General features: G+C 54.8%; 2 protein-coding genes across 2 annotated transcripts; both read right to left on the reverse strand.

Annotated features, from left to right (window-relative positions):
- Positions 1 to 5: 5 nt before the first annotated feature.
- CSUI_010434 (uncharacterized protein) lies at positions 6 to 11,867 on the reverse strand. The gene is made up of 2 exons (XM_068070538.1): positions 1,029 to 11,867; positions 6 to 266 (listed from the first exon to the last, which is right to left on the reverse strand). The coding sequence occupies exons 1-2, from the start codon at positions 9,945 to 9,947 to the stop codon at positions 156 to 158; spliced, it is 9,030 nt and encodes a 3,009-aa protein (XP_067917485.1). The 5' UTR covers positions 9,948 to 11,867; the 3' UTR covers positions 6 to 155.
- Positions 11,868 to 12,656: 789 nt separating this feature from the next.
- CSUI_010435 (dna topoisomerase iii) lies at positions 12,657 to 18,624 on the reverse strand. Its single transcript, XM_068070539.1, has 11 exons — positions 18,548 to 18,624; positions 18,338 to 18,382; positions 17,783 to 17,845; positions 17,061 to 17,252; positions 16,245 to 16,276; positions 15,629 to 15,672; positions 15,303 to 15,334; positions 14,741 to 14,820; positions 14,138 to 14,209; positions 13,468 to 13,527; positions 12,657 to 12,876 (listed from the first exon to the last, which is right to left on the reverse strand). The coding sequence occupies exons 1-11, from the start codon at positions 18,587 to 18,589 to the stop codon at positions 12,711 to 12,713; spliced, it is 828 nt and encodes a 275-aa protein (XP_067917486.1). The 5' UTR covers positions 18,590 to 18,624; the 3' UTR covers positions 12,657 to 12,710.

Here is an 18,624-nt window from a genome sequence, read left to right on the forward strand (position 1 = left end):
AAATCTGGAGGCGCTACACTGAGATGCACAGAACGGGATAGGGAGGTCACGACAGACGCACTCAGCCGTGCCTCCTTTCCCTTCTTTCCTGTTTCCCTCGGTTCATGCACCTTGTGTCTGTCGTCGCCACGGGTGGTGGTTGACTTTGGACAACATCAACAGATGACATGAACAACATCTTCATCGTATAACGCAGCAAAGATCTTCTTCTGATGTGCCGGGGAGGAGCAGATGGTGCGATGGTCCGCGTTCCCAACCTCAATCAACTGCACATACATAAGGAAAACAGACGACATACTTTGCACCACTGCACCACACCATGTGGGGACGAGACTAACAACTGGCATATTTTGAAATGATGAAACCCTGAATGCTGAGGATCCCACTGGCTCGATTGTCAGTGGGCTAGCACCTCCTTAGTATCTGGATGAACGGTCAGGAGACAAGTAGTATCTCCCCTGACACCACCCCCCTCTTCGACAAACCGAAGCACGTACCGCCTTAGCACCGCTGAAGCGAACGACGGAGAGTCCAGTTTCTTCCCTTTCACGAACGCGACCAAAGTGTCAAACGCAGTACAGCTCAACAAAAACACCGTTGCAACACATTCACCTCAACGTCCCGTGAAATAGTATTCTAAGCAGGCGCGCGAATAGTAACAGCAGATACAACTTTCGCGAAGGCATCCTACTGAGTCAACACTAACACTAAGATACGAGAGTATCCAGAGAGGCACTAAGGTGAAACACTTCAGACTCCCTAATTCAACTGTCTCACCAACAGAACTTCCAGTGCCCTGTCTACCGTTCAAACCACTCAGACAGACACCACCCAGATCACCGCCTGAAGCTTTCGCGCGTCATCTCAGAACAGCTATCCCATGGTTATATATTGCAAGTCAGAGCCGGTAGCCATCATACACCACTCAACAACAGTGTCACCTTTCATTCATTACCACATGAACCGCAATTAGAACTTCCACAGATCATGCTCTCCCTTTGGAATGCTTGAGTACATGAGAAACGTACCTCTAAGTGCGGACCGAAAGCACAAAATTTACAGAAGAGACTTGATTTTTTCTTCCTTCGCCGACTATGTTGCTCTTCATTCCCTTTTTCTTCCGTCACCCCGTCAAATGGCGGCATGTGGCGGCCCACCTTCGCATTAGATCCCGCCGCCGACGTTTTTGCACGCCTCCCCCCCGCTTTGTTGCGCGACGTCTCTCTCCTGTATCCTCTAGTTTCTTTTCGAGGTGTGAGCTGCTTTCTCGTCCCGTCATTCCGACACTGACGTCCTACACCGTCGCTTTGAGCCGAAGAAAGCAATTTTTGGAAGGGACCATACGCAGATGCCTCAGTTTCAGCATCCGAATGCCGCTCATCGTTCGTCCTTCCTCTGTGTGTGTGTCTACTTGGAAGACATGGTGAACATGAGGTAGAGACAGTAGTCCGTCTAGGAGAAACTTGACTGAAATCCCCAGACAATCCAGGAAAAGAAGACTCGTGGGACGACCGAGATCTCCTGTCCCGCTGCAATCCAGCTGATCTCGATCCTAAACTGAGCTTTGTTGTCCGGCCTGGTGAAGACCGTGCCCTACTAATCCGCTCAACGACATGACTGTCTCCCTCCTCCGGAATGATCTCGCATGCAGCGTCGTCTGCCGGCTGTCCTAGCCATTCGTAATCTCTTTCCAAAGCTCTCATTCCCCCCTCTTCTTGTATTTCTCGCCCAGGTAGCGCAACCTCAATGCGTCTCGTCTCTCCATCTCTTACTTGCTGATCGCACTTAGACACTTCCCCTTCCCTGTGTCTACGCATTGAATTCTCCTCCTGAACTTCCCTGTCTTCTTCTCCCTGCCACTCCCGATCTTTACTTTGTGCCGACACATCCTGCTCAAGCGGCGCCCTTTTCTCCTTGGGTCGCACCAAAGGTTGGTCCTGAACTGTCGTAAGCTGTCGCTCCACCCTCCTGTCTTTTTCTCGTTCTTCCACTTCTTCTTCTTCGAACGTGTGCTCCCTAACGTCTTCCACTGCCTCGGCAGCGCTAGATGAGCGCCGGTGATCGAGGCGTGTATCCTCTGAACGCGGTGATGCAGCTCTGTGCAAAGCGACGGTAGAGATGAGAGGCTCAGGTACAACTGAACCCCGGGTATTAGAATTCTTTCTCCGAGACTTTTCTTGCTCAAACGTATCCTGTGAAACTTGACACTCCTCTGCAATGCCATGATGTCGACCGCAACCTCGTCTTGATGTCCCTGCTGAATCTGCAGAATCACTCTTCACACCTGCTGCGTGTCTCTCCTTATTAGCGAGCTGGGGCTGGGGGGAACTGTCGGTCCGCGTTTTTCTTTCGGCAGACGCTGCAAGCACATCCAGGAGATCTTGCTCCGTGAGAATAACGTCTGCCTGTCCCTCTTCCCTCCCCGGTCGCCTAAGTTTATATACGCCGCGTTGAGAATCTCTGCTAGACTCCCGGGTTCGGCATCCACGACGGCTGCAAAAATCGGTCTCTTCTCTGTCTTCCCCTTCTTCAAGCTCTCCTTTTCCTGTGTCTCTTGAGAACTGAGAAGAACGCCGACTGCCACTGGGATTGTCCTCAGACTCAAACAGTGGTCGACCACCAGCTTTGAGATCTTGCCGTCCACCGACAGTCCCCATGTGTGAATGCATACTTGAGCAGGAACTAAGAGCTATCTCTGCTAGAGCACGACCCATAGTCAAAGGCACAATCTTATCATCTCTGCCATGAAAGATGTACAGACCTAGGCCACCAAACAATCGCGGGTCCTGATTCAATACATCACACAACTTCCGCATTGAAGCGACGTTGTCCCATCGTGTGCACTCGTCTTGAATGTAAGATATGAATGCTTCAACCATACCCCTCATTGCCCACGGAACGGATAGGTAATGAGCCGCGCAATCAGCTGTTGAAGTAAAAGGCGCTACAAGGACAAGTCGACGGAACTCGAACAAAGCCACAGGAAGCTCAAAATCCTCCTGGAATTCTGTGGTCCCTTCCATATCTTCCTCACCCATACTCCAGTCGTCGTCGTCGTCTTCATCTTCGTCCTCGTCTTCATCGTCGTCTTCTGCCTCCCCGTCACCCCCGACACTTTCGCTGAAAGAGGAGAAGCAACGACCATCATCATCAACTCCTCGCCCTCGCCACTTTCCGTCACTTCTTCTACTCTCACCCTCTCTTGTTCTCGGCGCACTGCTGCTCCGACTGCTACAGCTGTTGCTCGACAAAACAGGGGACGACCGAGGCACAACCTCCGACATGTCAACACCGGGAGTACAGCACCCTAGTCCTCTTGAAGAACTTGGGGGCTCGTCCTTCCATTTGTGGCCACTCTTCGTGTCTTCGGAACATTCTTCTTCTTCAAGGTGTCTCCCCTCGTCTCTGCGCGACTTCCCACACTCGACACTCCTCCTTCCAAGTCCAAAGGGTAGACGAGTTGTCATCTCCCTTGTGCTATGGATTTCCAACTCTACGGACACAGAGTTATCGCCGGTGGAGCAAGGAAGCGGGCCAGATTTTTGAGAGAATCCTAATCTTTGCCGGCTACATCTACTGCTAGTCTCACGGAGGCTGCTGGGACCACGGTCAATACTCCTTGTCAAGTTATGTCCACTCCCAGAGAATGAACTCTCGGGAAGGTGAAGTCCACTTTCTAAATAGGACAGGCTTTCACTGCGAAGATGTTTATCAGCGATATGCTTGCCACTATCCGCTCCCACGGAACGCCTCCGAAGAAACACTCCACCAGAAGAAGCGGAAGTGCCAGATGCCCCGGACTCGTCCCTTCTGAAGTGTGAGGAGAACATCTCCTGATTCACACCCACGTCGAAAGGCAGCGCACGAGATCGCGTAGGCGTAGGAACTTGGCGGGAAACGTAATCCCCCGACACCGCACAGCTATTGACACCACCGGAACTAAGCCCGCCTCCCGACGTTCCACTCTCCGGAGAGTTCGCGCTACGACTCCGCTCCTGTCCCTCAACCGTAATTCTATCCTCCAAGACATTACCTCGGCTATGGCTGTACAGTCGAGCTCTCTCCCCTATCGTATTGTCACGAACTTGGTCTCCCCCTGTTTGGTCGCCTCCGGGAGAGCCGACAGTTGAAGTACATCGGCCGGCCTTACCATCAACATCGCCGCAGCTTGTTGCATCCTGGAATACATCGTCCTCGATTGAAACACACGAAGATCTAGAGCCAGGTTCGGAGAACTTGCACTCGTCGGCAAACGGAGGAGTGGTACAATGCGTGCCCTCAGCTTGCACCAGTTTCCGTACTCCTTCTTGGTGACGGTAACTTTCTGAAGCGTCGACTCGCGGTGTACACGAACTCCCGGAGCCTGATCCTGACGCCACCGGCATCTCATCTGACATTGGTGCCATACGCCCACATTCAGAGGATGGAGTGGTGCAGTGCAACCTCTCCGGTTGCAGTGGACGTCCAGCTGTCTTCCGAAGCGCGCGCGCCTCAGATGAATCTCTTCGCAATGCCGAAGGTTGTTCCTCTTCTCCGCTGTAATCACCCTCAAGAGTCGGTCGTCCGGATAAGAAAGGACTGTGAGGCACTCCGTCGACACACGGGGGACCGCTGGTTCCAGTCTGCTGCTCTTCGCGTTGCCGAAGAAAAAACTCCTGGAGCCGTGAGAAAGAAATCTGCCTTTCAGTTGCTCTTCCGCTCTCTTCGGTGCTGCTCGGAAGAGTGCTGGTCCAGTCGTACGGGCCACTCCCGGGGCGATCGCATCGCCCGGGCGCTGCCCAAGGATCCGCGTCACCACCTCCCGTCGCTCTGTTGCTCTTGCTTGCATGCTGAGAAGCTGAATGAGTCGTATTCTCTCTATCGAGTGCGACAGGACAGAAAGAAGCGCCGGACAGACTGCAGCCGACCGGTGCCCCCACTGTGCTGAGGCTGTGCTCTGTATCTGTAGCACAGTTGTGGTACCGCGAGGAAAGAGGACGCCCGTCCGGAGTAGTGTAAATCACATCTAAGCCTTCCCCAGTCGCACAATCTCCTGTTGCCCCCTTGTACCTGAACCCACAACTGTCTACCGGTCGAACTCGGCACTCCTCACGCAACCTTTCCGTGCCACTACGTCGGCTAATAGGAGAGACCTCCTGACCACCGTCCAGAGGATCAGACGCTTGTCCACGGTTGAAGCGGTGCTGCTTTTTACTCTCATCTGTAGCAGTAGCACGACTAGATTGGTTTGGATCTACACGCGTTGGCCCGTGTCCAGATCGCGTTACAGTGCTCCTCCCTGTAGGAGAGGGATCGCGTTCGCGTTCCGAAAAACTTCCGCTGCTACGGCTCTCACGATCATGAAAAACACTTGATATGCTGAGCTGCGGTTGCCGGACGTGCCTGTTGACCAGGCCAAAACCGCGACTCGGACTGCCGTTATCTTCCCGACTATCTCCCGTCCCCCTCTCCCTCAGACCCCGCCTCGCAAGCAGCCGCTGTGCTCTCCTCGTCACCCGCTGTTCGCGCTGACGTTGCCGGACCATTTGTCTGCAGAACACCTGAGCGACTCGGAGTGCCACGGCACATCCCAGCGAATATCCGAGAATCGTCACATGTACCTGTATATCCTGCCCTCGTTGCTGTCGAAGCTGCCCCACAGCTACATTCAAGCTCCGCAGAGCCGCAGCCACACAACCTGGGGGCGACGGGGAACCTGTGCTACCTCCATACCCGGGGTAGTCTATCAGGACAAAAGCGGCGTTCATGTAAACAAGAATAGGAACTTCTACTTCTTTCACAGACCACCAAGGCAGGGTGGTATTACTGGGGAGGAACGCCACAGGCTTTGTGGGTGAAGGCTGACCACCACAAACAGAGGGACCATCGACTACTCGATGACTTTCGTACTTTGCTCTGCCCTGACGTGCTGGAGACGCGGTCTTCGCCGCGGCCGCATCCTCAATACTCGAAGACCCCGCTGCTGGTCCGAACGGAATCCCTGGGAAATTACCTTTCGAGCCGGACTGCTCACGCTCACAGGGAATGGAGGGACAAGCATCTGGCATCTCCTTTTTTCCTGTCGCCTCACCACCCGTCCCAACATCCCCCCGTCTGTCTGCGGCTCTTGCTCTTCGATCCTCCTCCTCAGCCGAGCCATGTAAAAGCGGCTGCTTGTGCAGCTGATGCCCGTGCTGCTGCTTCTTGCTCATCACTCGGGTTGATTTCATCTCACGCTCTATGTCACCGGCGGCGACGCCTTCCCCCCTCTCGTTCTCGTCATCTGACTGAACTGGAGATGGCACCACACGGAATTCAGGGAGGTCTGTGAAGGGCTCGGCTGGTGTCTCCCCCTGACCGGTCATTCCCGACGACATTTGCATGACGGGCCCCTGATCAGCCTCTGCGCCACCAGAAGAAGCCAGCGCCACACCAGGCGAAGTCGCCCTATACTCAACAGCAGCAGGCGCACAAGAAGACATATCAGGAGCCATTCTCCGACGTGGACTTTCTGAACCCCACCTTAAGTCCGGATGTTGACGGCCGCTGTCGCCCGCCGCGGTCCTGGACTGTTGCTCCATCTGCTGCCTCACTTTAGCTTTCTCGCGCTGCAAGCTTCGCATCGCTGCAGCCGCTAGGCCAGCAAACTCTCCACTAGTGCAAGGGCGCACCTTCCGTCGTCCTCCTTCCTCGCCACCGCTGTCTTCTGGCCACTCCGCTGGAGGCAAGAGCCGATCTCCCATTCCACGTGCGCCCCCATTCTCGGTGCTATCCTCTCGCGTGCCTGATACTCCTTGACCTCGGTCTACCTCTTGCCCATGCTCCTCGATCTGCTGTGCCCACCTGCCAGTGGTAGCTGCTGTAGCTGGCGAAGCAGTAGCAGGCGGTGTCCGAGACGAAACTTGAGCCATGCTACCACCACCGTAGTCTGCTGCCGTCGGTTCACGGTGGAGAGTCCTGTCCGAGGAACACAAATCTGTGGCTGGAGCAGCGGACGACGAAGACACCCGACAATCCTTCACGCCAGTGGGCCCTTCCTCCTCCGCACCCCCGGGCCCTCTCCTCCAGCGCCCCACACTCCCCAAGCTCTCCGACAATCCTTTTCCAGACGCGCATGCGTCTTGAGCGCTCCGCCCAGTAGCAGTCTTGCTCTGTTTCCTCGCCTCTCGTTTTGATCCGCCAAACTCAGACTGAGTCCACCTCCTTTCTGCGGCAGCAGCGGCAGCCACTGCCGGCGTAAGTACTCGTCCCGAGCTGGCGCTTCCTGTACTTTCCTCATCTGAACTACTCTGCTCTGCAGCCTCCTCAGCTGCTGTTGCTGCTGCTGCTGCCGCGGCCGCTGCCCCTGCGAGCGCAGCTTCACTGTCCACGGTTGCGGAATAGGCACTGAAAGCGGCCGCCACCGCTGCAGCTGCGGCAGAAGCGTCTGCTGCCTTGGAGTGTAAGTTTTTCACTTTCACAGACAGCGCGTAGTGCAAGAACCGACTGATGAAAGGTAACCAGTCGAGAGCTAGCATGTCTTTGCCACCGCAGCACAAATATAAGTGAACTGCCTGTCCTCTTCCATTCCCCCCGCTAACACGCGACGAGGCTGACGCTATACCATCAGCACTGCTGAATACACTACGCGCACCACAGAAGGCAGCTGTCCCTCCTTTATTCCCTGTGTGGCCGCCATGAGGGTGCCCAGGGGGATGGCTTGTATCGGACGGATAGCCTGCAGGTGACTCCCTCGCAGAAGGTGGAAGACGAAGAAAATTTCCGGGAGAAGGAGGAGCAGATTTAGGAGAGGAGTCTATTGGTGTGCTCGGGCCCAAGAAGGGACGCCCGCCTCGGAGACGAAGGTTGAGCGGGTTGGGCAGACGGTTCGTGGGTGACGAGGTTAAGGGAGACCGGTAACACGGAGACTGAGAGCTCATGGCACATCTGTCCTGACTGACACTCGGTGCACGAACAGAGAGAGACAGCTGAGGTAGTGAGCTCAAAGAAGGCGAACTCGTTTTACAAGAACCTACTGTCGCGCCCGAAGAGGAATCACCACGAGACAAGAAACACGACCCGGAATCAGACGGAGAGAAAGAGACCTGATGTGAGTTCCTGGCTCCAGAGGACGAATAAACTTCCGGCGCAGACGTTTCTCCTTCTTCTGGGACTGCTGCGTCAAGTCGCCCAACAGAGTCTGCGGCCGCATTTTCCGGGGAATCTGTACAGGCCTGCGACCCAGAAGAATTCTGCTGAAGAAGAGATTCGCGACGTAGCTTACTGGTGCGCTTCGCACTAGGCTTGAAGACTTCCATCATTTCGCGGAGCAATGTCTTGTTGATTGTTAGGCGGCGAAATGCTCGTAGCATAAACGATGGAATTAAGTAAGAAAGGGAAACGAAACGCCCTACCTGTTGACTGACTTCACTACCAGCCGCATCACCCTCCACGTCTTTACCAAAGCTGCCTTTCTCTACTGAATCACCAGACGATCTAGAACCTATAGATTCCAACCGCCGTCTTCGTCTCCTAGCCCTTGCTGCAGAGACAGGAAGGTCGAAACTCTCGTCAGGCGCAGACCGAACAACACACTCCAAAGGGTGAATTGTTGCCCAATGTGCTTCAAAAAGAGCGCACATCTTGCAGTAGAACGACAGCGTGCGCGCATCAAGCGAACCATACCGCCTCGTGCTGTAGCACAAACCTGCCTGCCACGAAGGTGCTGTCCGCCCAAGTGCAGGTGTTGACTTAGCCGAGCCATTTTCGTCTATCCCTATAAACCAAGAAGCATCTGCCTCCACAACATTCCACTCGCTCTCCCACCGGCTACTCGAGGGTGCCAGCTCTGCAGAGATGCTCAATCCTTTTACTGGTGGACTAGTTGCCTGTCTCGTACGCGAATTTTGTCTTTCAGGCAGCTCCATCGATCCACTCACTGCTCGCAGCATTGCAGTCTGCCTCGCATGAAGTGCCGTCTGCAGCAGTTTTCGGACAGAGGGAAGCCGCCTGCCTGTTACAGCTGAGGAGAAGGCATTCTTGCCCTCACTCCCTGCCATCGGACTACGCTTTGCTGATGGAGAAGTTGGAGATAACCCTCCTTTCAGACTACCAGACGAGCCTGAACCCGCAATCGACGGTGTACCGCCGGAGTTGCTGTGCGTATCCCTGTCTCCTGAGTAAGAAAACTCTGACAAAGTCCCTTCCCTTGAATTCCAGGGCGTCATTTGAGTGCCATCGTCCCCACGTGAGAGTTGTGACGCCCCTTCTGCGCTACTACATCCCCTGAGAGACGAAGTAAAACGTAGGCTGTTGAGCAGCATTGTCCGCGACTTCAACTGCCGTTGCAGTCGCCGAGAGCGGTCTGGCTCCCCAGATGTACGGCTACCGCCTTCTACAGCAGAAAATGACGCTCCAGACGGTAGACCAGCCATCCGGCACAGGTCAGCAGCGGATTCAGGAGACACAAGAGGACCACCGAACCTCTCGTCGCTTTCTGAACTGGTCAATGAAACAGGACGCAGGACCCTCCCACCTGGCTCCGGAGGACGCATACCCGTCTCAGGAACTTCTCCTGTCTGGGAGTGGGGAACCGAGGCACAGGCCTGAGCCGGCGAGATGTCTTTTGCTGACTGAGCAAGTGAACCGGGAGCTGCAAGCTCTACACGCGGGCGCGGTACACCGGCACCGATTGGCGTCGTAGTTCCCTCTGCTTCTTCGGGCACCCTACGTGAACCCGACGCTTGTCCTTCTCGCCTGTTCTGAGCATAGGACGTAGGAGCGGTCCTCTCAGAAATCCCTTCGGACCGAGGAGACCCCACAAACGCAGAATGGAATCCATCTTCTTCTCTTCCTGGAATCTCTCCCGCAGAAGACAGCGGCATAACAAGCGCCTCCGCTTCCTCCGACCCACAGCGAATGAGGTTTCCATCCAGTTGAGAAGAGCTCACTGAAAAAGATGAAGACATCGTACCACCACGGTTCACCATATTCTCGTCGTCGTGTCTCCTGCTGTCCACTTGTGCGTATTCAGTGCCTTCCGGATACCACAGGGCATCAGACGCGACACTGACCACCGGACACGCTTCTCGCCCCGAGCGGCTATGGCGTCGCCCGCCTAATCAGCCGTTTTTTCGTCCTGTTATCTCAGGGAAGCCAGCTACGTCGCTACTGTACGAATCAGCATTGCCGGTTATTCTGTTGTCACGTCGATGGCCAGAAAGGGATTCCGAATACTCTCCGGAAACCTTCTTACAGTCCCCACGACGGTGGTGTGTTGCTGCGAACGATGGTACGCCGAGAGAGAGTGCAACACAAATACGAAGTCAACCACAACCCGAGGCTCGCAAGTATGTTGTTTTCACGGCCCTCTTGCACACGAAACCGCGCGAATGGAGACTAGTGAAAGCTACTGAACCCAGTGAGTCCGTCACCGGTTACAACAGCTACGGGGGGATGCAGTCCCTATCTGTCTTGTTCGGAGCCCGGGCATAGAAAGGAAGACGGACAAAACTGCACTGGACAAACGGCTCCGGACCTCATTCCCGAAACCAGCTGGGAGAAGCCCCGACTATGAACGGCGAAGCGCACGTCCACACAAAATGGCTGCGGACACGAGAGGGGAAACGGCTGCAGTTGCCGAGGCGGCATGGTTGGACGCGCAGGAGAAAACCGGCACCTCTGCAAACCGGAAACCCAAGCAACCGCGCCGAGTCGAAGCGACTACGCAGATGCGGCTGTAGACGGAGAAGACGAGCTATACGCCTAGAGGTATTAGGGTAGTTGTAGAGGCTCCAAGCTCCAGGCTGCCTCAACAGCTAGTATGTAGCGTATGCTTCTCCGTGTCCAGTCAGGACATCTCAGCTCCGACGGCAAAAAAGCACTGTGGCATACACTTGCCCGCTCAACAGAACCGGCGAACGGCAGATGTCGGACTGCGAGAGGGGGGCCACCGCCCCAGAGGCCACACCGGTATCTGCACACTTCCGCAATAACCGACAGCAGGTCGACAGAAAAAAGGCCGCTAAGGGAACCTCGACACTCCCGCTGTGGGCGCCAAGGACGGACGTTAGAAAAAATCGACGAAGCCCGTGGCAGCCTGGTGGTGCAGTCCGTCACAACTCACCAGGAGACGACGGAGTCTTCCCTCCCCGGCCCCAGCTACCTTAGACTGGTGGAAAGAAGGACAGAGCCTCACGGATCGACCAGAGAACTCCAAGCTCTCTGAAAAAGTCTCAACAGAGCACGAGACGAAAGAGAAGAAACACGTCGCACCCGGAAGGAACGAAAATACTGGCGGGCACACCCTAGCAGCACCCGCCAATCCTACCGCAGCCCTCTTCCGTCAATTCTCACACGGAAGAAAAAAAACGGCTTGGACAAACACGATGAGAGCGCGATGAGCTGCGGAACTCCCGATGGTCCTGCCTACGGGAGCGCATGCTCCTTTCTGCTTGTCAACGCGACCGCCAGCAAAAAGGCGGCAGTGCGCGACCATGAAACTTCGCGATTCAACAGACTACTTGTGGCAACCAGTCAGTCGAAATACCACACCTTCAAAATCCTCACGGATGCGTGCAACTGAAACAAGATGGACACGGGTAGTCTCTGGACAGAGACGAGAAAGCGCGCCGGCCGGCACCCCATGTGGCTAGGTTTGGCCGCTTCGTTACTGGACAGGAGACGGCAAGATCAGAAGCGCTACGTAGTGGCGGTGGACGGAGATGGCGGGGGAGGAGGAGGCTCAGCCAGGGCCAAGGCGGGGGCCAACTTGTACTACTTGTACCTCTGACTGCTCTCTTTCTGCTGTTTTCGCATGATGGCCGTGACCCTGGAGACGACGGCGCCCGTGATAGACTCTGACTTGGACGAAGTCGCGCGGCCTCCGAGGACACCGGCACACCAGTGTGCGTCCTTGTCGACAGCAGTTACGCTCTTCCGCAACCCGCGTTCCGCTCTGAGGGCGCGACCGACCGACCGGCGCGTGCGCTTCCGCAAGGAAGGCTCTAGTCAGGACATAGAAGAAGTATGCAATCGAAGACGTCCGGTGAACACGCAAAAGAAGTGTGCCGAACTGCACTGGCATCTGCTGCCTGTTCTGGCAAGTGTAGAGTTGCTTGCGTGAACTGTCCTTGACGGAGAGGAAACGTAGAATCCTGGTACTTCTGCAGGCTACGCCCTAGCGTACGCGTAGCTACCTAATAGGAGTCTGCAGGGGCACTACTTCGCACTCCCCGGATTCGCCCTGACTGGCCGTGGACAAGGCTTACTCGGAATTTAAAAGCTGCCAACTCTTCTGCGTAAAGCCACGACAGCTAGAGTATCGGGGCACGGGGCGTAGACCCCGGCGCTCTAATCAAAAGCCGCACTCTCGATTACATCGGGCCGCCTGAGACGTACGGCATTCGAATAGCAGTAGTTCACACCCATGAGCAGCAGTCCGACTAGTCGCACCAGCGCTATCGCCGGCTACTGTCTAAGCAGGGGGGTAGTAGGGCACTTCAGTCCGAAAGCCAGAGTCTACCGAACAGCAGGTAGCTCGACACGCTTGTCAGCGACTTCAGTCGAGGAGGTCACGGAAGAGGCTCAATACAAATCGGAGGTGCTGCACCCTCGCAGAAACTAGTTCTTAGATTCAGTTCGCCGGTGAACCCCGGGAAGCAGAACTACTGATTCCTCAAGCTCCGAGCGACACAGGAACCGTACTCACGCCGGAGCGGATCAGATAGTACACCAGGTATGCACAGTAATCTTTACGCTTTACACCCACTAGAGGCCCAGGGACAGAGAGCTGTGGGCCTCCAAACTGTTGAAGTTAGTGCTGGACATTTTTTAGTTGGCCCATAAGGCATCGGAAGGTCATACAAGAGCGCTCCCGAGAAATCACTGTTGCCTCGCTCGCCTTGCAAGAGGACATGCCTGCAGCATCACCGGCGCGAGATGCAAGCAACTGGTTTCTCGGATGCGGGTTTCGCGGGAAACACACTACAGGACCCGCCAACATCCTGAGGTAGACGGTTCGACCCCAGGGATAACCACTCAACCACACACATGCGAGATTTTCGACACAGAAGCAGTTTTTTGTCGTAGTCGGAGATATGCGTTACACCTTTTCTGCAAGAAAACAGATACTTTCTTAGGAAGCGACGTACGGCCACGAGCAGTGGCTCCCGAAGCCGTTATGCGAACGGTTACACGGAACCCAACTGTGGTGTCCCATGATCCGGGCAGGCACCGATTGGCAGGCTAACAAGTACTCTCTTCTAAATGTTGTCACTCAGTTTTGCAGTCTAGTCACACACACGTTCAAGGCCAGAACTTCTTTGAGTCCCGAGGAAGCGTTTTTTTCTCTAGCCCGTTCCATGTCAATGAAACGTGATGTGTCAGCAGTACAAAGGTAGCGATTGAAATCCAGACAGAGTGAAGCTTAGACACCATAGCCCCAAGCACCCGGACAGGTGGTCATTCTTCGCGAGCCCAGGAGCTGGGCCTTTTAGACCTGGAACTCACCGGATGCCGACATGCAAAGCATCGTAATCCTGTGTCCCCCGATGCACTCGCTTCTTCCGCCTGCATCAATCAAAAGGAACGTGGCACCTCCCGCGCCGAGAGGTCTGAAGGAGATTCTTCACTGTCCCGAGAAAGACCGGATCTTCAGGGCGCAACAACGCTACCCCCAAGCTGTACTATTTGGCGAAGCCTCTCTGCTTCTGCGTGTCCAAGCACGTCCCCTCGGGTACTGTAGTGACCAGTGAGATTAAAGAACGGGATCCCAGACGCGGGGGGTTGACCGAGTCCTTTTCTCAACGTGTCCGTACTCAAAAGTGCCTACAGAAGAGTCTTGTTTGGTCTCTAAGCGCACGCTCACGCGAAACAGTCCGCAGAGAGAAGCTTCTGTGCGGCTGCCCGTCTCGCCCGAGGGACTGCGCCGGCACGCGTTCCTATCGTCGAGACTGTACGAGAGGAAACCACCGCTTGCGATCTGTTATTATGGCGCCCGTGCTGACACAGACTTGCTCGATCAGCGACTTCGTGGCGCTCCACCAGGAGCGACTCCGGTCAGCAACAGCCCCTCAGCTCACGTCCGGGGGGCGTCTGATCTACCCATACTACTGTTCTTTGAGAGGACCAAGTATCTCTCTAAGTGACCGGTCTTTCGGACGCTTGATGCTAATCTTACAGGTGGATTCTTGAAGCACTGGGGACAGATCTCGTGGGTTTTTTTCGTCCCTGTGTTCGTAACGCTGAGTACCTGTTGCGTAAACAACAACACAGCCAAGCTGGGGCGGGGTGCAAGAGAACGAACAATCAACACTGTGAAGGTATAATCGGTGGACAAAGCCGGCTAATGAAAGACCGGGTAACCATGAATCGCAGGGTTGAGGCCCGTGCACATACCGCACATTCATAAATTCTCCCCTACAAAGAACAAGGCGACGACCTGCGCTTTGTCTGCACAGGGTAGCCTTGCCCAGTCCTTGCACGTGGGAAGTCGACTGAATGACAGACCGGTCCACTCCTAGCTGTCTCTAAAGGCGAACATGAGAAGGTGAACGAAACAGCATTCCCGGGCACGCACTATACACATGAAACCATAGCTACACTGGCCAAATCAAAACGAGACATCGGCTGTTCACCGCTGTTCAGACAGTGTCATAAAGAAAGAGCGAAGACGAGCATGGAATAAAGTGACTCGTGTGCAGGATTGAGAACTTGGATTGCCGGGTAGTGGGGATGCCGCCGAGGCTACAAGAGAAGTACCTGAAAGCCGCAATAGGCGCACCGCACAGAGTGTGGCGCTAGTTCGCCTCGGGGAGGAAGCAACAAGACGGTCTGGCATCCTTGGAAAAATCGCGTGCAGACCTGCGCGAGACATCAGCAGTATCGTAGTACAAGACTCCTTCACAGGCTTTTCGGCCGCCAAGCAGGAGCACGGGGGTGGTCGTCTGAAAAGGCGTCCAGTGTACTGACAGATACACAGTTTCTCCAAGCGCGCAAAAGTGCGAGGGTGGTGGCGTCTGATACAAGCCGCGCGCTTCCACCGGAGGCTTGTCGCCTGCAGAATAGTAGCGAGTGTTTGAGAAACACGCTCGCATGTTCGGCACCCCTTTCTTTTCACTTCGGCGCTAGAGGTGAAAATATCTTTCCTGAACACTTTACAAGACCTGCTGAGTGTTTGAGTTTCGTCCGCTCCCTTAAAGTCGATGTATACACCTGCGAGAGTACACATTTTCTGCAGACTATCAAGCTACGAGATACCTGCACACCTGAAACGGGCATAGTAACCTCGGCACTTTAAACCAGCAGTATGTTTGCCTCAAACCAGAAGAGCGTGGGATGCTTACGAGAAATCGATTAGTGAGTCTGCCAGTTAGCTCTGCAGGCCAGGTTGCAAACAACGCATAACAAGCAAACGCCACAAAACATGTTCAGTAAACCGAATGCCTTGATACTGAGAACAGACGCGGATGTTTTTGGTTGATGTCCTCTCTTCGGTTCTCGTGGGCTTGATGGTAACCACCCCTTCGTCAGTGTTTGCACGCAGTAGTGTGGGCCGGAGAAAACACGGGAGAGGGTCGAGCCTTCGGCGGTAAGTAGGCCCGAAATATTAGCTGGATCAATTCCAAGAGGGGCAAAAGCAACTTGTGTATGGCACTCTGAATGAACTCACCAGCAGTCGTCGGGTGCCTTCCGCCGCTTCCCTGTCGTCGGCCTCTGATGTGCAACACAAGTTACAGGCTTCTACGCGGCGTTACCTCCTCCCGACAAGAGGGGCGCAGACGGGAACGATGAACCTTGCACCCCAAACAACGTAAGCAAGCCCGCTGCAAGGCCAACAGCGGTCACAGACCTCTTGTCGGGAAACCGTGTTTCTGATATATGCACCAAATGATACGCACTTTGAAGGACTACCCACTTTCCCGTCCAGAGCGATACACACGTACGCACTGGTAACGGAGCGCCACTGTCCAACGCACCACACGTCTGTGGTGCGTGAATCCATACCCATAGCCGCGGCATACGCTCGGACGTCTTCTGTCGTCTTGTTCGCAACAGTAATTCCTCACAACCCGTCTGCATGTGCTCGCCGGTGTCTAGAGAGTCACATGCCCCAGCATGTGGACGCTGTCTGTTCGGCTTTCTCGGCGTAAACTCGCCTGGAAATGGCGGGGCTTTTTTTTGCACCTAGGGCCACCCCGTCGCACCTGAAAGACTTTCAGAGAGCCTCACAGCCTAACTCAGGCGTCTCTAGCACAGCCTAGAAGCGCAAGGACACCCTATCTTACCGTCGACCGCTGCCGGTAGTGACTCCAGTTGCCTGTACACACGGCAACGCGAAGCTACAAATCAACGCATGATTTCCATTGCTCCTCTCATTGGACTGCCTAATCCTCTGCTGCACTGCCATGATCTTTCTTCGCCGCAAGCCCTCCGGAAAGGAGGTCTCCGCTATTAAGTGAGGCGTCCTCGGGATAGAAAATTCGACCGGCGTCTACTGGGAAGTACGGTACTCATTAACGAAACAAGCAAAGAAACCTACGCCGCTGCGTAAACACAAATTTCCGAAAAGAGCACAGTCCGTAGCACCGCTGCTGCCCTCGGCTGTGGACACCAATTCGAATGCAACGCGATGTTAAAGCGAACACCACATCTTACATCATGCAATTAGAACCCAGACACCCTTATCTAGCATCGGCTTCGAAAGAAACTCCCGTCCGGATTACCAGTCCAGCTGCAGGCCATTGACAGTCGAGTCTGCGCTATCGGCTACGTCACAACCTCAAACATAGGGAGAGACGAGCCTGTCAACTGGCACTGCCCTGCCCTGTCACTCATGGTTCTTGCCGAGGAAGGACTGGGCTACAGGTGCCCAAGGGAGGTCAAACCCTGGACAGGCATGGCCCCATCAAGGAGCACTCTCGGCACGAGAAAACGAAGACCACGCGACACTGTTGCACTCACGAGACACTTCTGCCTGTGGCTATGGTTTTTGGCGCGGGAAGCGAGGTACATCAAGGTACGCCCCGTCAGTCGAAACGTGGTTTAGAGAAGCTTTCACGCAAGATGCGGCGCGTGCTGGGAGACGTAGTAGCATGACCTACCTTGAGGTCCATAAGACTACTGCATTTGCCGCACTCGGAGAAGTTGGCCACAAGAGTGACTCCATCACGGGACACGTTACTCCCGATGGCGCCAAGACGAGACAGCATCTCGCCATCCAACAGTCGCACATGGAATTTCAACAGCAGGAGCACCTGCCGCATCTCCGCCAGGTGAACTCGAAGGACCTCTGCCTGAAGGCAAAAATGAGTGTAAACAAAGCGGTTGGCACGACGATGACCCTTCATCGACGGGCTGAACCAAGCGCGGCTAGGCGAAGCGAGGACTGACAGCCGATCCCAGTGACACTGTGTTGTCCCATCGAACAAGCAAACAATTCGGAGATCCGTATTAGTGCAAGCCAGTACGAGTGTGTACCGACCAATCTGCACACTCAGTTTGCGTCCCGTTAGAAAGGCTGTTCTCCCATCTCGTGTCGTCCAGTGGGAATGAGGACCCCAGCTACACTGTCTCGCGTCAGCGGCACAAAATGATTTGGAAGAGGAAAAATGAGAAGGGATCTTCCTACAGTGTCATAGAAACCAGTGGAGGTCCGTGGTGGGGAGAGACATTTTTTGTCAAGCTGCCTCGCGTCTTCCGATTCGATCAGACAGAACAAGCTCGCCTGCCTTCCGGTCATATCCACACTAGCAGAAAACTGTATGTGCGTGTGAATAGTCTGGCTCTACCACAGACTCCCGTCTGGGAATAAGCAAACACTCACTTTTGTCTTCTGGCCGCGCGCCACAAGAGCCATATCCGACTCCATGCGCGCCCGCAGATCCGGCTGAACAACAGAGGGGAACCCAGTATTCACGAGATCCGCGCAACGATTTGGGTCGGCTCAGGTGCCGAAGACGACACAAGATTAGATCACAGTCCGGAAAGAGTCAGTGGTCATCTCTTGTGAAGCGACTGCTTTTGTCGTTTTTTTTTTTGCTCATTTTATTGCTACTGTACTTGGAAAGATTATAGCACGACGTTACCACACGTGAGGTCCCACCTGTCCATGTGAGACTTTCATGCAGGAGTCAAATGACTGCAAAGTCACGCTCCACTCTACGAATTCTCCTCGAAAGCATTGCCCTAGAGCCTGTATATCGGCATCACGCTGACGGACCTGCGTCCTCAAGCCAGATGCAAACTTGTGAGCTGCAGAGGGATACTAGCCCGCCCGCGTGAAAATCCGGGAAGAACAAGCAAACAGTAGGAGATATTTCTAACCGGTATGCAAGACCTACGCAAGCCCGTGATGCAGGAAAAAGACGAGTTTGCTTACGAGTGAAAGATCGACTCCAGAAACCTCCGCAAGCCGCTTAAAACCCTGGAGAGAAAACAACAGTGCCGTGGACATTTGTTCAGATGCGGGAAAAGGCCAAGACGTCCAAAGACTGAATCGCCGTTCCTTCCCCAGTCGTAGGGGAAAAGAAAAAGAGAGTGCATATGAGTGAGAAACACGGCAAACACGCTAAGCCGTACTCGCACGTACCTGATACAGCGCCACACCCAAATCCGTTGGGACAAACTGCATGCTGTCATTCTTGTAGCAGTAATGGCGTTCCTGCG

This window comes from Cystoisospora suis, assembly GCF_002600585.1.
Source record: "Cystoisospora suis strain Wien I chromosome Unknown contig_7407, whole genome shotgun sequence".
Taxonomy (NCBI): Eukaryota; Apicomplexa; class Conoidasida; order Eucoccidiorida; family Sarcocystidae; genus Cystoisospora; species Cystoisospora suis.